General features: G+C 39.4%; 1 protein-coding gene across 1 annotated transcript; it reads right to left on the bottom strand.

Moving 5' to 3' along the window:
* Nucleotides 1–110: 110 nt before the first annotated feature.
* On the bottom strand, nucleotides 111–11,767 carry ifih1 (interferon induced with helicase C domain 1). The gene is made up of 16 exons (XM_023281055.3): nucleotides 11,248–11,767; nucleotides 10,802–10,973; nucleotides 9,943–10,050; nucleotides 9,439–9,489; nucleotides 7,292–7,518; nucleotides 6,454–6,664; nucleotides 5,200–5,417; nucleotides 4,544–4,645; nucleotides 4,314–4,437; nucleotides 3,981–4,196; nucleotides 3,011–3,267; nucleotides 2,758–2,907; nucleotides 2,485–2,646; nucleotides 2,212–2,405; nucleotides 2,015–2,108; nucleotides 111–1,624 (listed from the first exon to the last, which is right to left on the bottom strand). The coding sequence occupies exons 1-16, from the start codon at nucleotides 11,683–11,685 to the stop codon at nucleotides 1,427–1,429; spliced, it is 2,922 nt and encodes a 973-aa protein (XP_023136823.2). The 5' UTR covers nucleotides 11,686–11,767; the 3' UTR covers nucleotides 111–1,426.
* Between the last annotated feature and the right edge of the window lie 3,107 nt (nucleotides 11,768–14,874).

Genomic DNA, 14,874 nt, shown 5'->3' with positions numbered 1-14,874 from the left:
TGACTGGAACGATAATAATAGTGTTTATTTTTCCTTCTTTTTCTGGGCAAAGTCGGGCCAGTTTTCACTGTAGTGTGAATGATGATGTATAAAAAGAATGACAGGAAATATTAAGAGTCAAAAACTTTATTCATACTTCCATTGCATACTTGGGCGTGTCTCAGAAAATCGCATGTAATCTGTGTGTAACAGTGTGAAGAAACAAAGCTCAGAAAAATGCCTCTGAAAATAGCATTTGCTGACTGGCTCATGACTCACTAACAGCTGAATTTAATGGAAAATCAACAGCACCTGTTTGTGTGCATGTGTGTTGACAGGTGGGCTCTGAGGGGCGATCACAGGCTCAGTGGCTCCCATCTCAAGACACCACAGGGATTTCAGATGGAAATATATATTTTCTTATTAGCAATTCCGCCAGTCCATTATATCTAAACCATAAATCCAACATACTGTAGTATCCCATACACAATCTCAGAGTAAATTCATATATACTTTGACAAACTTGCATATTTATTTAACCTTAACATAATCATATATTATCATAGCCCATTCATATTTCTAATACTCCATGACACCATTGTCAGTAACAACACATACTTAAATCCATCACCTCCAGTTATCCCAAAAGTGTAGCACTAAAAGGAAGAATTGCATTTCCCAATGTAGTAGGGCTGGGCGATAAATCGATTTTATCGATTATTTCGAGTTTGTACTTAATGTCGAATTGTTTTAATAAAAATCGATTTTCTCATCAACATCCAACGCCTTCCCGCTGGGCTCCCGTAGTTCAGAGTGCGCCCCCCTCCCCCCCGCGCTTGATACACAAACAACATGGCGGCGAGCGGTGCAGATCTAAAGGCGCGTGTCCACTAGATGTGATTTTCCCGCACGGCAACGCACCACATCTGAAAATCGCACGGACGGCGGGCGGTCACTAGCGGAACACAACATGGTCACATGACAGCGCTGACCAACAGCAGGCCGCTACGTGGTCACGTGACCGAGCTTTCAGCTGGACAGTCCTGCAGACAAGTCGGATAAACACAGCGGCTCGGCCGCAAACTTTCCCTTTTATTTCAAAAGACACGTCAGCGAAAAGTATTTCTGAAAGCATTTGAGGGGAGAAATAATCTGCAGCAGCTGAATCTGTCCTTGTTTTATGTCACCAACGCCTAGTTTAGAAGTTTGAGGACAGTTTAACGATGCGTGGAATCTCCGCACGCCGTATGCAATTTGCATAAAGTAGAAGTCAGTCTACTTCATGCAAATGAGCTGCAGCCCTCTCCGGGTAAATGAATCGGAATTTTTTGTGAAAAAATCTGAGATTTTCTTTTTAGGCCATATCGCCCAGCCCTACAATGTAGGTAAGTAAATACGACACTAATCAGTGTTTTCTGGATCATTTCTGACTCTGCAGAGTGGGAGTTTATTCCATTTCTTCCTCGTCTGAGCTCTGTGCCATCTGGCTCGCGTGCTCGGTGTAGTCGAAGGTAGAAAACCTGACGGGGAGTTCACTCCACTTGTTGCATTTGCTTATCTTCTCTTCGCCGATCCTCACCACAAAGTTTTTCACGTCAAGGCAGGGGCAGTCGATCCCACGGTACACCATCATCGATCCCCAGGTCTGCAACGGAGCATTAATGTCAATATATAACAAGAATGAAATGCAGATCTGTTAAGCAGAAAAGCAGAGCTAGTTGGAACAGCTACTATATACATGATTGCTTACATTTGTGCCATGTTGTACCTCCAGCTGACTTAAAAAGGCAGAATAGTTACCAGTAAACAAATAAACATGGGAAGCGTGAGCTTAAATCCAAGGAAATGTAATCAGCTCAGCAGCTGCATATCATGTCTGACTCACATTTCTCTCCCATTCTGAATAACTAATTTCAGTGCTGATGACTTGTATTCCCTCATTTCCCATTTTTTCTTTCTGTCTTCAAAAAACTATTGAGAAACTAGTCCCTGTGAAGCTGCATTTAAAGCTGCATTTGCCTTAAAATGAATGTACCTGTCCACACTGTTTGCATGCTATGAAAGAGTTGGTCTCATAATCCAGAAGGCGTTCTTGAAAAGTAGGGTTTTCTCTCTGAATAAAAAGTTCACTGTAAAAAAAGTACAGTATAATCAGAACAGAATACAAATAGGGATGCTGGGTTCATTAAACATATGCAGCAGGTTCAGAATAATGTAAAAGTATGTTCGCACCAAAACTGTGATGTGACATTGACTCTGTGCATGCTTTCGATGATCTGGATGTCGTCGCCGGTGCAGACGTGTTTGCTGCAGTGTCGACAGCTGAACTTCACATCAGACGGGTTCGCCTTCTTAATGACCTTCTGTTTCTGCCTTTCTGTTCTCACTTTCTTCTCCACTATAGCCTGTAACTGAAGATCAGTGATCTGATGAAAGAAAAAAGAAGACATTCAGCAAAGTGACTTTGATTTCAACAGACTTTAATACAATCTAATCTGAACATACCCGCTTGTCATACTCTGCTTGATTTAAGACTTTGATTTTGGCAATGGCTTTGTTCATCATGTTCTCACGGTACTCATTGACACACTCCTTTTCAGCCACCCCGGAGTTCTTCACATCGACCACAGTGTAGCTGCTGTCTTCAGCTCTTCCTCGGCCTTGAGCCTGCAGATGGTAACAACTGAGTCAATGGTGAGCGACAACTTTGATGTCTTACTTCAATATGGAAGAGAGGTAAGCATTAAAACACATACCACAGATCATCACGTCACTGACCTGAATCATAGCGATCTCATTGGTCGACAGGCCATATCTGATAACAAAGTTGCAGGCTGGTATGTCCAAACCTTCCTCTGCCACCGTGGTAGCAACCAGCAGGTTGACATCACCGCTGTGGAACTTTTTCAACACGTCCTTTTGCTCTGCCTGATTGACACAAATTTAAATGAGAAAGTTAGGTGTGAGCTGCGTTTGAAGTGCAAAGGATAGTAGAAGAAAATGTAGTGTAGCTTGTGCGATGTGCGCTCACAGCGGTCATCGGTTTAACATTGCTCTGGTCTCCTCCTCCAATGACATATGCCGGTTTCACTTCGATGTCTTCAAACTTGGGGTTCTCCTGAATCCACTGACTTAGAGCGATGGCACTGCGGCGTGTTCTGGTGAAAATGATCCCTCTGGCCTTGTCCCTGCTACTGAACTCGTGCAGAATGGTAGTGCGGAGTTTTGACAGGCTGTCATTTTCAAATTCAGGAATCTTTGCGAGCCTCTCCAGCTCTGCCTTGTTCTCTGCAGGACACAGTTTTCAAAGAAGTTGGGTAAATCTTTGGATCTTCACCATTAAAGAAGTTCTTTCTTGTTGAGAGTTAGATGAGAAGGTTGACACCACTTTTGTATCTGTTAGTCTAGCTGCTAGTTAGAATAGCTTAGCGTTAAAACTGGAAACAACCTGTTCAAATCTACAGTTACAGCCATAAAGCAGATTAGCTCAGCTTTACAAAATGACCAGAAAGAGGGTGAAGGGCTACCTTAAATCCATCTACCAGAAACTATAAAGCTCATTACTGTAAATAACACATTAAAACTGTTTCAGTTGGCTAGTAGTAGTAACAACTTGATGTCTTTTTTTGTTGCTATAAGGTTATTATGTAAACATTGTACTTTTCAAGATGATGCTGCTCATTTTTGTCTTTAATTTGCTTACAAATACAAATTAAACAACCAAGATAAAGTTTTGTTTTCTTTGGACAGAGTCTAGCTAATTAATTCTCCTGTTTCTTGTTTTTATGCTAAGCTAAGCTAACTAGCAGATAGCCTAACACATACAAAAGTGGTATCAGTATTTTCATTTAACTCTGGGCAAGAAAGCAGTGCTTATGAGAAAATGTTAAACTATCTCCTTGTAATGGTACAGAACACGCATTAGTACTGATGAACACGACAACGTCAAGAACTTTCATGGTAATATAACCTGTCACTTGGGAAAATGCTCAGGACAATACCTTTAAACAAATTGAAGAGGAATCTCTCAGTATCTGTGATTTGTATTTTGTGCTCCCCATCTGGGGTTGCTTTTTTCTTAATCTCCTCCTCTTGCTCTTTCTTCAGGAAACTCAGGGCATCACTCATGCGGATGGTGTTGCTGAGATTCAGGCCCTCGTTGTAAAGTAGAAGATGCACTGTGCAAACACGTACTTTCTGATCTTCATCTTTTGCAGCTAGAAGAGATTGAGACAAGTTGTTTAGATCCCTACAAGCAGGGTTGTTGTCATCTGTAAGAAATAAACAGAACTGGGGAGGCCAAACAAAGGATTAGTATAAAAATCTGTGCTCACCTTTGCGTTCGTTTTGGCCTACCCACTGTTCATAATTCTGAGAGCCAAGGTCACAGGTTGGGCTCAGCCCGGCATGGGCATGAATTGCAAGCATGATTTTCTTGATGACGTCACCAAAGGGATCCTGAAAAGGATATTGTAACACTGCATGAAAACCAATTAAAGTAATGTAGCTCCCAAAACAAACCCAAAAAACTAGCATGAAACCTTCTCCTGTTAAACAAATGTACCTCTTTTCTGTCTTCCACATTTACTATTGTTTTCCTTGGTTCCTTTTTGAACTCCCCAAGGCTCTTTGTCATGATTTTGGAAGCATCCAAGTTTGCACAAATCTATGAAAGAAACAAACAGATTTACAGTGTGAGAAGCTTGTTCATCTTGATGATTCAGACTATTTCTACTCTGTGTCCAGCACAGAGTTGAAGCCACAGTGCTGTTTTTAAACTCTTACTGTTGTGGCAGTGGGAAAGTTTATGGCTGCCCTGTGTGCAGGGGCAGTGTGGAACATTGGAAACATTCTTGGCTGGATGAACAAGATCCTCGATGACTATGGCAGAAAAACTGGGGCAGGATTTAAATTAGTAAAAGCTGAAAAATGCCGCCAAATAAAGACGTTTATCAGGACGTGAATATGCTAGCTATAGACACAATTAAAGCAGCAGCTGTAAAACATAAATCTATCCACTGCACAGGAATGCTCTGCAATAAGTTCCCTTCTGATGACAAGTTTCTGTTCACACTGTGCCAGATAAGATAAATTAACCAAAAGATTCAAAGATTATAGCCAATGGTTTTGCTATATTAAATTACATTCACTAATATTGTGCCTATGTGCTAACATTTTTGTCTGTATAGGTGCAGACAGAAAGCTGAGAACAGTATTTACGTGAAGTATATGCTCCTCAGCTTGCTTCATTTTTGTGGCTTTCCCAACCCCTGGTGAGGCAGTCAGGCCCAGGATCTGAGGGAGGGGCACAGTTTTCTTCTGCTCCTTTTTCAGCTTTATGTTCTTGTACTTCTGCTTCAGGTATCGCATCATTATGTGGTTGTACACTTCCCCTTTCTGAGTGTGGTGACACTCATCTATTACAATCAGCGTCAGATCTACATCAACAGAAGAGACAGCACAAAGCATATATATATAAGCGTTCAGTATAGTGCTATGTATTTTAGTAAAATGAATTTTGGGTTTAAATACGATTAATACATATTACAGAGCAGCATTCAGTGAGTTCTTTGGTGGGACTGTTGTTCAGTAGGATTGCCGCATGCTTAGGTAAGACAATAACATTTACATTTCAGAATTTCTCACTCTAAAATTATTGTCCAGAGATGAAATTGCTCTTATCTTAAAAAAAGACTGCAATTTTCTTAACCGAGCAAAGCTAATTTTATCTTATTTATTTGTTTCTTGAATAAACAGAGGTGATTTCCCTCATAGATTACAGCATCTCTTTGTAAGATCCTCCCACGCAAACCAGCACTTTTGACACAGCAGTTTGAGCCACACGATAACATATGCAGGAAAACTGCTTCAAAAATAACTACATATCGTTTGTATCTTACAAACGTGTAAGCAAGGTGAATCATAATTACGCACATGCGCAAGTTTAACTGGAGTGATGCAAATTTGTCCCTGGAGGAAAAGAGTATGGAGAGTGGCAGCTTGATGTATTATGGGAGATAGAAACTCTCATGTGAATTTGATCAGCCACACACTGATGGCTTGAACAGACGTGTGGCCTGGAAACCAGGAGGAAAAAAACGGTACATGCTTTCAGGCGTTTCAACAAACAGCATATGTTCCACTGAGGTGGCTATTCCACCTTGTACTGGCGAGTGCCAACAGGAGCGAACAGCAGAGTCGGAAGACTTTGACAAGATCCTATCAGGGGAGATGCTGCTCTGAGTCCTCTGGGTGGCTTTCTATTCCAGAACCTGTCAATGTGTGACGTGTAAGCCTGGACAGATTTTAGTGAAAGCTTTTAAAAAGACTTTAACAAGAAAATGTCGAGATGGTGCGACCATATTTACTTTTGAATGTGTATAATTTCTGTGACTTGGTTTACTAAAACTAAATTGGCCTGATAAACTCTTGTGTTAGATGAACCTTTAGTAAAATCATGCTGGAAAATCATACCACTTAAGTTGATTCCTTCATCCTCTCCGGTATTAGATCTCTCCAAGTAGTTTTCCAGAATCTGGGCTGTGCAAATGATGATGTCATTTTTTGCCACGATCTCTGCGAAAGAGATTTTGAGCTGGGAGTCTCCGCTGACTCTCTCCACTTTATATGTGTGCTTCAGAAAGGGCAAGAACTCTGATGAGTAATGCTGCTCAACAAGGGGAATCTGCAGGACACCAGAGCACATTGCATTTTAACATTCACATAGTCAAAACATTTGACACATTAAAACAGTTTTTTAAAAAGTAAGACATGTCTGCACTGTTTCTGTCACTAGATCAGATGCTTCTATTGCAGCTCCTGGTGATTTAAGGGGAGGTTTGTTGTCCAGGAATTTGTTATGTTTTGTTAAGGCAGGGTTTCAAATTAGTTGTGCCGTGATTCAGAGGATTCTGTTGTTGATTATAGTTTCAAAGGCAGCAGACACTCCCTTCTCTGGAGAGCCACAGCTACTCAAGTTGTTGTGCTCTTTTCAGAAATGAAAAATGAAGATCAGTTTCCCCTGCATAGGATCATTATTACACAAGCTGCTTTAAAACTCAACTAAATAGTTTTATAGCTGGAAAACCTTTAATCCAAAATGGAGTTTTTCCAGCTCAGAGCAGATCACATATATGCCAAACAGTAACAAAGTGCAGGGGAATATCTAAACCGTATGGCATGTAATTTGTGGTGAGCTGACCCACATGTGCAAATTGACTGAATGTTTTCTTTGGATCTGGAATGGACAGAAGTAGGTTAGCATAATAGTGCAAACCCATAAGTCAGATATACCATCCTAGGATTGTAGTACCTTGTTCACTAGGACGACCACTTTCCCTGGTTTCCCCTCTGCCCTCCTGCCGTCCAGATGTTTTTTGGTAATATAAACTGCAACTCTGGTTTTACCGCTTCCTGTCGGGAGGCATATGATGATGTTTTTCCCCTCCAAGGCAGGTCTCGCGACGTCCATCTGATAATCTCGAAGAACAATATCAGCTTTTTCTGGGCTTTTGGCTTCTGCTACGAGGTCACTTCCATCTGCAATGCAGAGCAGAGGTTCAGAGAGACTTCTGTCCATGTCAGCAAGCCACAATTACAGACATTTACCAGCAGGAAAAGACTGCTTATCATTGTTTGTGGTTTTGGTATTTTAATGGAATGTGTTTCTTATGCTGCTATTTAAAAAGCACATACATGCAGTATACACCCATAACATGCAAGATGTTTTATTTTTAAAACAGGAACACTGGCCATTAGGGTTAGTAAACCACAGATTTTAAACCACAGTGAACAAACACAAGCACGGAGAGGAGCTCCAATAAAAAGCAGGTTTTGGGTAGTTAAGATAGGAACAGTGTGCTATAGAGTGTATCACTGGACCATTTCTGCTTAATATAAGTCGTATAGCCCAAACAGTGCCAAAAGTAGACCAGTATATGCAACAGATACTGTCCAAGTGGAAATAAATGTAATCTGGCATTTACAGATATACAACTGGAAATCATAATACAAGGTGGAACACAGACAGACATGAGCCTCTGCATTTCCTTGTGCAAGCTAACATCTGAATGCATTTATAAATTAGATTTTCTGAATTGCTTGGACTGCATCATGTCAGCACTTGTGTTCCCTGTTTCTGATATGTGGCAGCATTTTGTCTTATTTTCCTCTTTGCAAGTACAGTAGACTCACTATGATCCACTTAAGTCAGACCTTCAGTGGCTGGCAGGCTGTGTTTCATTTGCTCTGTCTAGGCCGAGGATAATACTTGACTAAGGCCCATGCACAATGTGCATGTACCCCCATCTGCTATCCTGTCTACTCAACTCAAAGTTCTACATTTCCCTTCCTCAGTTATGAATCCAAAACCCCGGAAAGTTTTCTTTTCCCCTCAGTGCAGACGGCTTTTAATTTTCTTTCTCAGACTTGGTATGCCAGAGGTTAAAGTGCTGTTTCAAGCAACTTCATGTGAGTAAATACAAGCCTGTGCTGATGGAAAGATAAAGCTTTAACAACAATAAGAAGTAAACAGTAGTCTGTGTGGCCCCCTTGGAGTCTACCAGCAGTTCCCACACACTAGAATTATTAAGAGGCTAACAATCAGCTACTTTAATACCATTCCAATAAGAGGAGAGCTTCATTTCAAAAGACACACAAGTTATTCTGCAGGTAAGACTTGCCTTGCAGGCTGATGGAACAATCTTACATGTAATGCATTCTCCTTAAACCATCACTCTAGCTAGCCACAGACAGGCTGAAGGCCTTAATCCTATTGAGACAAACTGTAACTCAAATGAATCAAAAACAAAAAACAAACAAATCTAAAAAAAAAAAAACGCTCTTCCACTCCTTCCTCATTTCACATAATTATTGCCACTGCCTCATTAGTCCACATGCATCCCTCCTTGTGTGCCACGTCTGGGCTGATTACCCCCTGAAGCAATCATTTTTTATGTGAATGGCAGAAATGCACTTTATATGAGCACACTGCAAAGAGAGGTGATGACAATGGAGCAGCCACTCAAAATGAATCATGACATAAGCCAAGATATGCAGAAGCCAACACTCTACTTCAGCTTGAAGATTTAAATAAACATTTCCTTTACAGTTCTTTGCTATCCTGTATTATACAGTCGGCATGTGGTTTCCATTTGAAGCCTGGTAGGCTGTTCTGACCTCCACGAGGTTCAGCATGATGCACACATGGAACTTATTCATTGGTGTCAGGTGGCAGAACGTGGAGAAATGTTCCACCAATTCTGCAGCACGTTCCAACTACACTCACCTCACCTATAGAACACTATAGGGAAACTACAAATCTAACGCACATTCTTCCTGCTTTGACCTGAGTCTGGCTTTTGCATGTGGCCTACTGGGGCAGAATGAGAACAAACTTTTTTAGGGTACCGACATATTTAAAATACTTAAACAGTGTGAGTGTTGGTGAATCAGTCCCACCTAGCTGTGAGGGTTCTGAGCTGTTTGGCAGCTCACCGCTGGCGTACAGATCTAAAAAGAAATCAATCAAAGTGACAAAATCACACTCATGAAAGGCAGAAAATACAAATTATTCAATATGCTGGGAGCAAAGGCAGCTAATCAAATAGGTAATTTACAATTTACATGTTAGGGCTTAAATGAATATGTCTATGATTTCTGCTGCCTCTTCAATAGAAAAGAATTAAACAGAATTTTACTTGAAAAACAATGTTGCAGTTATTTCCTGTTCATCTAGTCATGGATAATTTTCATTTCTACTTGATAAATAGATTTGTCAGATGTATCTATCAAAACTTGCGTGTAGAATGACAATTAGCTAAATGGACACACCCCATTGAGGATAAATGTGACACCAGCGACACACTGTGAATGTGTAAATTTAGCAACTTGGCACAGTTTGTTTGATATGTACCCACAGTTACCATCAATCAGTGTCTTAACATCTTTAATTTTTTGTGAGACCTGCATCCTGAAGCTCCTCGTTGACGCAGATGTCCATTAACTCTGGACTGTTGCGGCTTTCAGCTTCATCAGCCATAGGTTCATCTTTCATTGAACACTGTTTTTCATCTGTTTGGGAAAAGAAATGGGACAAAAAAAAGAACATTTTGTCATTGAAGAAGAATAATCTATGGTTAAATGGCTTTATGTATATTAAAATGATATATTTAATGCTAAACTATAATTACTGTTGTTATCCATGAGTTTTAAAATTGATTGCTTTACAAAAAAGCAGAAACAATAGTAAAATGTTATTATTTTTGGATTGAGATGTCAAATTAGTTATTTGCTTGCATTTCTGAACAGAAAAAAAGTGTTTTAGTGTATGCATAAACACGGCTCATAGTAAATATTTATCACATAGTACAAATGGTAGTTTGTTTATTTTAAGTAGAAACAGGTTTTTCAAGGGATCTTCCAGCAAAATGAAACAGGTGCTTCTCAACTCCAGGACAGAATATTTCCACAGTACGTGTAATGCTTAATTCACAGCCTTTTATTGTGCAAGTAGTCTAATGTGTCTTCACTCTGCTTTATCAGAGCTCATCTCTCATCAGTAGTGCTGAAACTATTTGCACAATAAAAGGCTGTGAATTAAGTCCCATTTGCACTGTGGAGATAATTATTATTAATTGCTGATACCACTACAGTTAACCATCCCAATGAAGTTTGAATAAAGCCTTCTAAAGCTGTAGTCACTCATATACATACTTTGCACAATCCTTCCCTACCCAACCTGGAGACTTCAGTGCCAAAAAAAAAAAAAAACACTGCCTAATAGTATTTGGTGTCATGGGTGTGTGCAGTAGAAGTGAGTCACCTTGTTCCTCACAGTCAGATGAGCCTCCTGTCAGCTCATACAGGTGCTTGTGTTCAGTTTCACGTAGAATTTTGAGAAACGTAGAATACCAAGAGGGTTGACCTCTCACGATTCTTCTTAGGAGTTCACTGGCTCCACTTCTGAGTCCGTTGGTTGCTATTTCAGCTCTGATCTAGAGCATAAACATAGTAAATGGATTTATTATGCAATCAGAGTGAGTTGCAGCCAGACAGATGAGAGCATTAGTCTGCCATCTAGTGGTCACAGATGGGAAACACAAGTGGATTCAATAAAGTTGAATTGGGAAAAAAAAAAGTTGTCTGAAGACATAGAAACATACACTGACACTTTGGTGCAATTCCAAACTTAATCTGACATAAGATTGCATAGTAATTCTTTGATCATTACAGCTGATCGACATGAGAAGTCTACTTCAGTCTACTCACGTTCTCATCGTCGTCAGCGGTGAGCAGGCCTTCAGAGACACAGTGCGCACACACTTGATCAGTCTTCATGTCCACCAGGCTGGGGGACAGCAGCTGGACGAGCCTGACCCTGCTGTCATTCTCTGCCTCCACCTCAGGACTGGGCAGGTTCAGCTGCATGTAGTCTGCTGCATGTTTACAGCCCGCCTGGTTCAGAGCAGCCACGAAAACTGTGAACCAGCCGGGAGGATGAGGCTCCTTCACCACCGCGCTGATAAGTAGGTCTGCAGCCCGGAGGTTGCCCTCGGTTCTTGCTTTTTGCATGATCAGCTCCTTCTGTTCGTTGTCGATAAAGTCTATGTAGCGGAGGACCGGCTCCACTCGGATGTACTCTCTCAGCCTCGGGGTGAAGTCTTCAATGAGACGCTCCTGAACTTTATCGGACTCAGAGGAGGCCATCACGACTCACTTCAACAATAACAGGACCGGACACCAGACTGGCTTATACAGAACTACCCAAATGATGATTCACTGTGCTTTATATGGAGGAAAACGAAACACTTTCACTTTCATTTCTCCCAAAACTCCCAGATTTAAAGTGGCCACTAGATGTCACTATTGAAACATAGTACTCTTATCAGAACAGGAATTTACTGCTGGGTTGGGACATTTGTAGTACCCGAATTTAAGAACAATTAGTATATTGTTATTGTAGTAATTGTAACATAGTAATAATTAATATACTAATAACAATTATATAACAACAATACATGTATATATAAAACAGATATCTATCATTTATATGTATATATGTATATAAATACACACATATGTGTGTATTTATATACATACATATAGATATACATACATATAGATAGATAGATAGATATCTGTTTTATATATATATATATAGTTGTTATATAATTGTTATTAGTATATTAATTATTACTATGTTACAAAAGTGTGTAAGTGTAATTATAAAAGTAGGTAAATATAAGATAGTTGATATTTTCAGAAATAATGTTGTCTTCATTGCTCAACGGTTGAAGGAATTTTTGTTGTGGCTATACCATGCTACTAGAACAGTGTTTTACAAAATAACCGAGGCACTTAAACAAAAAATTTATTTATATGTATGTGTATATATATATATATATATATATATATATATATATATAGCAGAAAACACAATGATCAAAATTCGAGAACAACGACTGTTGCTACGTCAAAATTTTGATACTGTTTTTCAGATTTTCATGAGCACAACTTCTTGGAATATTTCACATTTATTTGTGTTAAATGTATTATATAATAATTTTTCCAATTTCCTAAATACCCCAAGGGATATTTTACCTTGAGTAATACAGAGTTGTAACTTATGTATAAGATTAACTATATTTTGATATCATTTTGATGTTGCTCTCACTTGAATAGTAATATTAATGCATATAGATTATTATGATTATTCTTATTCGTTTTTATGTTTTCAACTGATGTCCATACATTTTTGCACTATCCTGTTTGCTGCCGTAACACTGCAGATGTCCCTGCTGTGTCATTAATAAAGGTTTATCTTATCTTACAAAAAAGTATTTGTTGACTTTTGTTCAAACTAATGGATAACCCTCCATATGAGTCTCATGTAAACAGAAAAAAAAATGTATATGTACATTCATATAAGAAAACTAAGATGCTTTAGGTGTTCTTTCAAAATATTACATCAGCTGGACAGAAAGCATGTTCTTTTGATTTCATCACAACAGTAAAACTGTTTCAGTTTCACTTTATTAGTGAGGTCACTATCAACTAAGAAGAGATCTGAAAAGAAAGAAAATTGCAGATTGTTACTATCTAGTGGTCAGGAGGGGAATTTTGGGGATTGCTATCTATCCTGCTATACCCTAGTGTCAGTAGTTTTTGTTGCAAAAAGCATCCATTACAAGATGTTTTATTTTTTTGGCGATTTTGGGACAGCATTTTTGTCACTATAATCAGAAACTTTTTTCACAGTTTCTTATGTTACTTTATTTCATATGCAGCAATCCAAGAATATAAATGCTGGTTAATCATTTCAACCCTAAGCAGTTTCTGGCTGTTTGATTAATCCAAAAACCCCCGGGACTTTTGTTATGGGACTTTTTATGTCGATGAGTCACCAATTACTTCATGGTTGCACCAGAGTGCAAAACTTTCTTGCTTTCTTACATCAGATTATTGCACACGCTTTACTTTGGGACATCTTATGATTATAAGCGGAGATACGGTTTCTGAATTGAACTGCACATCACAGATGAGCATTTCAAGGAATGTCATAAAGTTGAAAAAAATATTTTGTTTATCCAGTTTCTGTCTCCTATAGACTGTGTAATTTTTGTGATTGTTAAGATGATAATATGCCTTTCACACCCGAGGGTTAAGGGTGTATCTAATATTTAATCCTAAAGCTAATTTAAAAGATATGTTATTCTTTTGAACTATGCATAGCCATAATTTATGTGCCATTTACTCCAGATTAGTCTCTCAGTTCATAGTATAGAGTAAAACATTACTACTAAAGATCTCATATTCTTCCCCTTTTCAACAAGTTAATGTATGTCTCGTGTATCTCCAAAATGCGTATTTCACAGTTCATCTCCAGATACTGCAGAGAACATTCATTCTGCCATGCCTCTATTACTCTTGGTTGCATTCCTATTCCAATATATTCCAATACATTATGAGTCTCTAGTCACACTTGGGATGCGCAATTATGTCTAAAAGCTATGACAAACTTGATTTTCAACGATATAGACTTTTAAAACATATAAAACCACAGAGAAATAAAATTCTAACTTTTGTTAGCTTACGTACTTACATGACCCCAAGTGTTGCAACAGTGTTCAAACCCACCTGTGAATGTTTTCAGTGTATAAGTGCATTTCATTTCAGTCGTCTGTTGATAGCGCCATACCACCTATATGGGAAAACACTGATTGATACATTGAAGGAGCAGAAGGACGTTCAAGACCAAGGCCATCTTTATCTTTGGAACATACATCAGCTAAACAGCTTAATTTATGCCCCAGTCAGGGACAAAGAGACTATTTTTCACCAATAAATCTAATTCAGTAGCGACCACCTGAAATTTTAACTCGCACACTCTGTAAGCTCTGTAAACACTCGGTAGGACTCTTGATCATGAGGAACTGATAAGCCAATGATCAACTTTACTGTACCACACTAATACTAATTTTATCTATAATGCTTCAAAAGCTACCTTAGACGCAGTCATTGTAATATTTTGTGACTGCTTTGAACCATGACCCTCAGAATAACTAGTTTTTCAACTCAACCACCAAGACTTTTGCTCCACAACCTGGTTTTGATGAACTAAACATAATTTAATTTGGTTAATATCAATGCCAGTATGAGGCTACAGAGGTGAGGTCCCATGGCTGCGGCTGGAGGAAAAGGGCCTCACCGGTAGAGGGCGCTAGTTCACCTAGAGCTCAGCTATGATGTCACTCTGTGGGCGGAGACAGCGGGCTTGAACCCGGAAGCTGTACGGCAGGTAACAGGCGCTGAGGAAACTTGAGCTGCGATTCCACAAGCATCTACTCGGCGCGGTACGGTTCGCCACTATTGTATCTGACTCGGCTCGTCTCGGTT

This window comes from Amphiprion ocellaris, chromosome 11 (assembly GCF_022539595.1).
Source record: "Amphiprion ocellaris isolate individual 3 ecotype Okinawa chromosome 11, ASM2253959v1, whole genome shotgun sequence".
Taxonomy (NCBI): domain Eukaryota; kingdom Metazoa; phylum Chordata; class Actinopteri; family Pomacentridae; genus Amphiprion; species Amphiprion ocellaris.
Note: the sequence above shows the minus strand (reverse complement) of the source record. Positions and strands in the feature narration are given on the sequence as shown.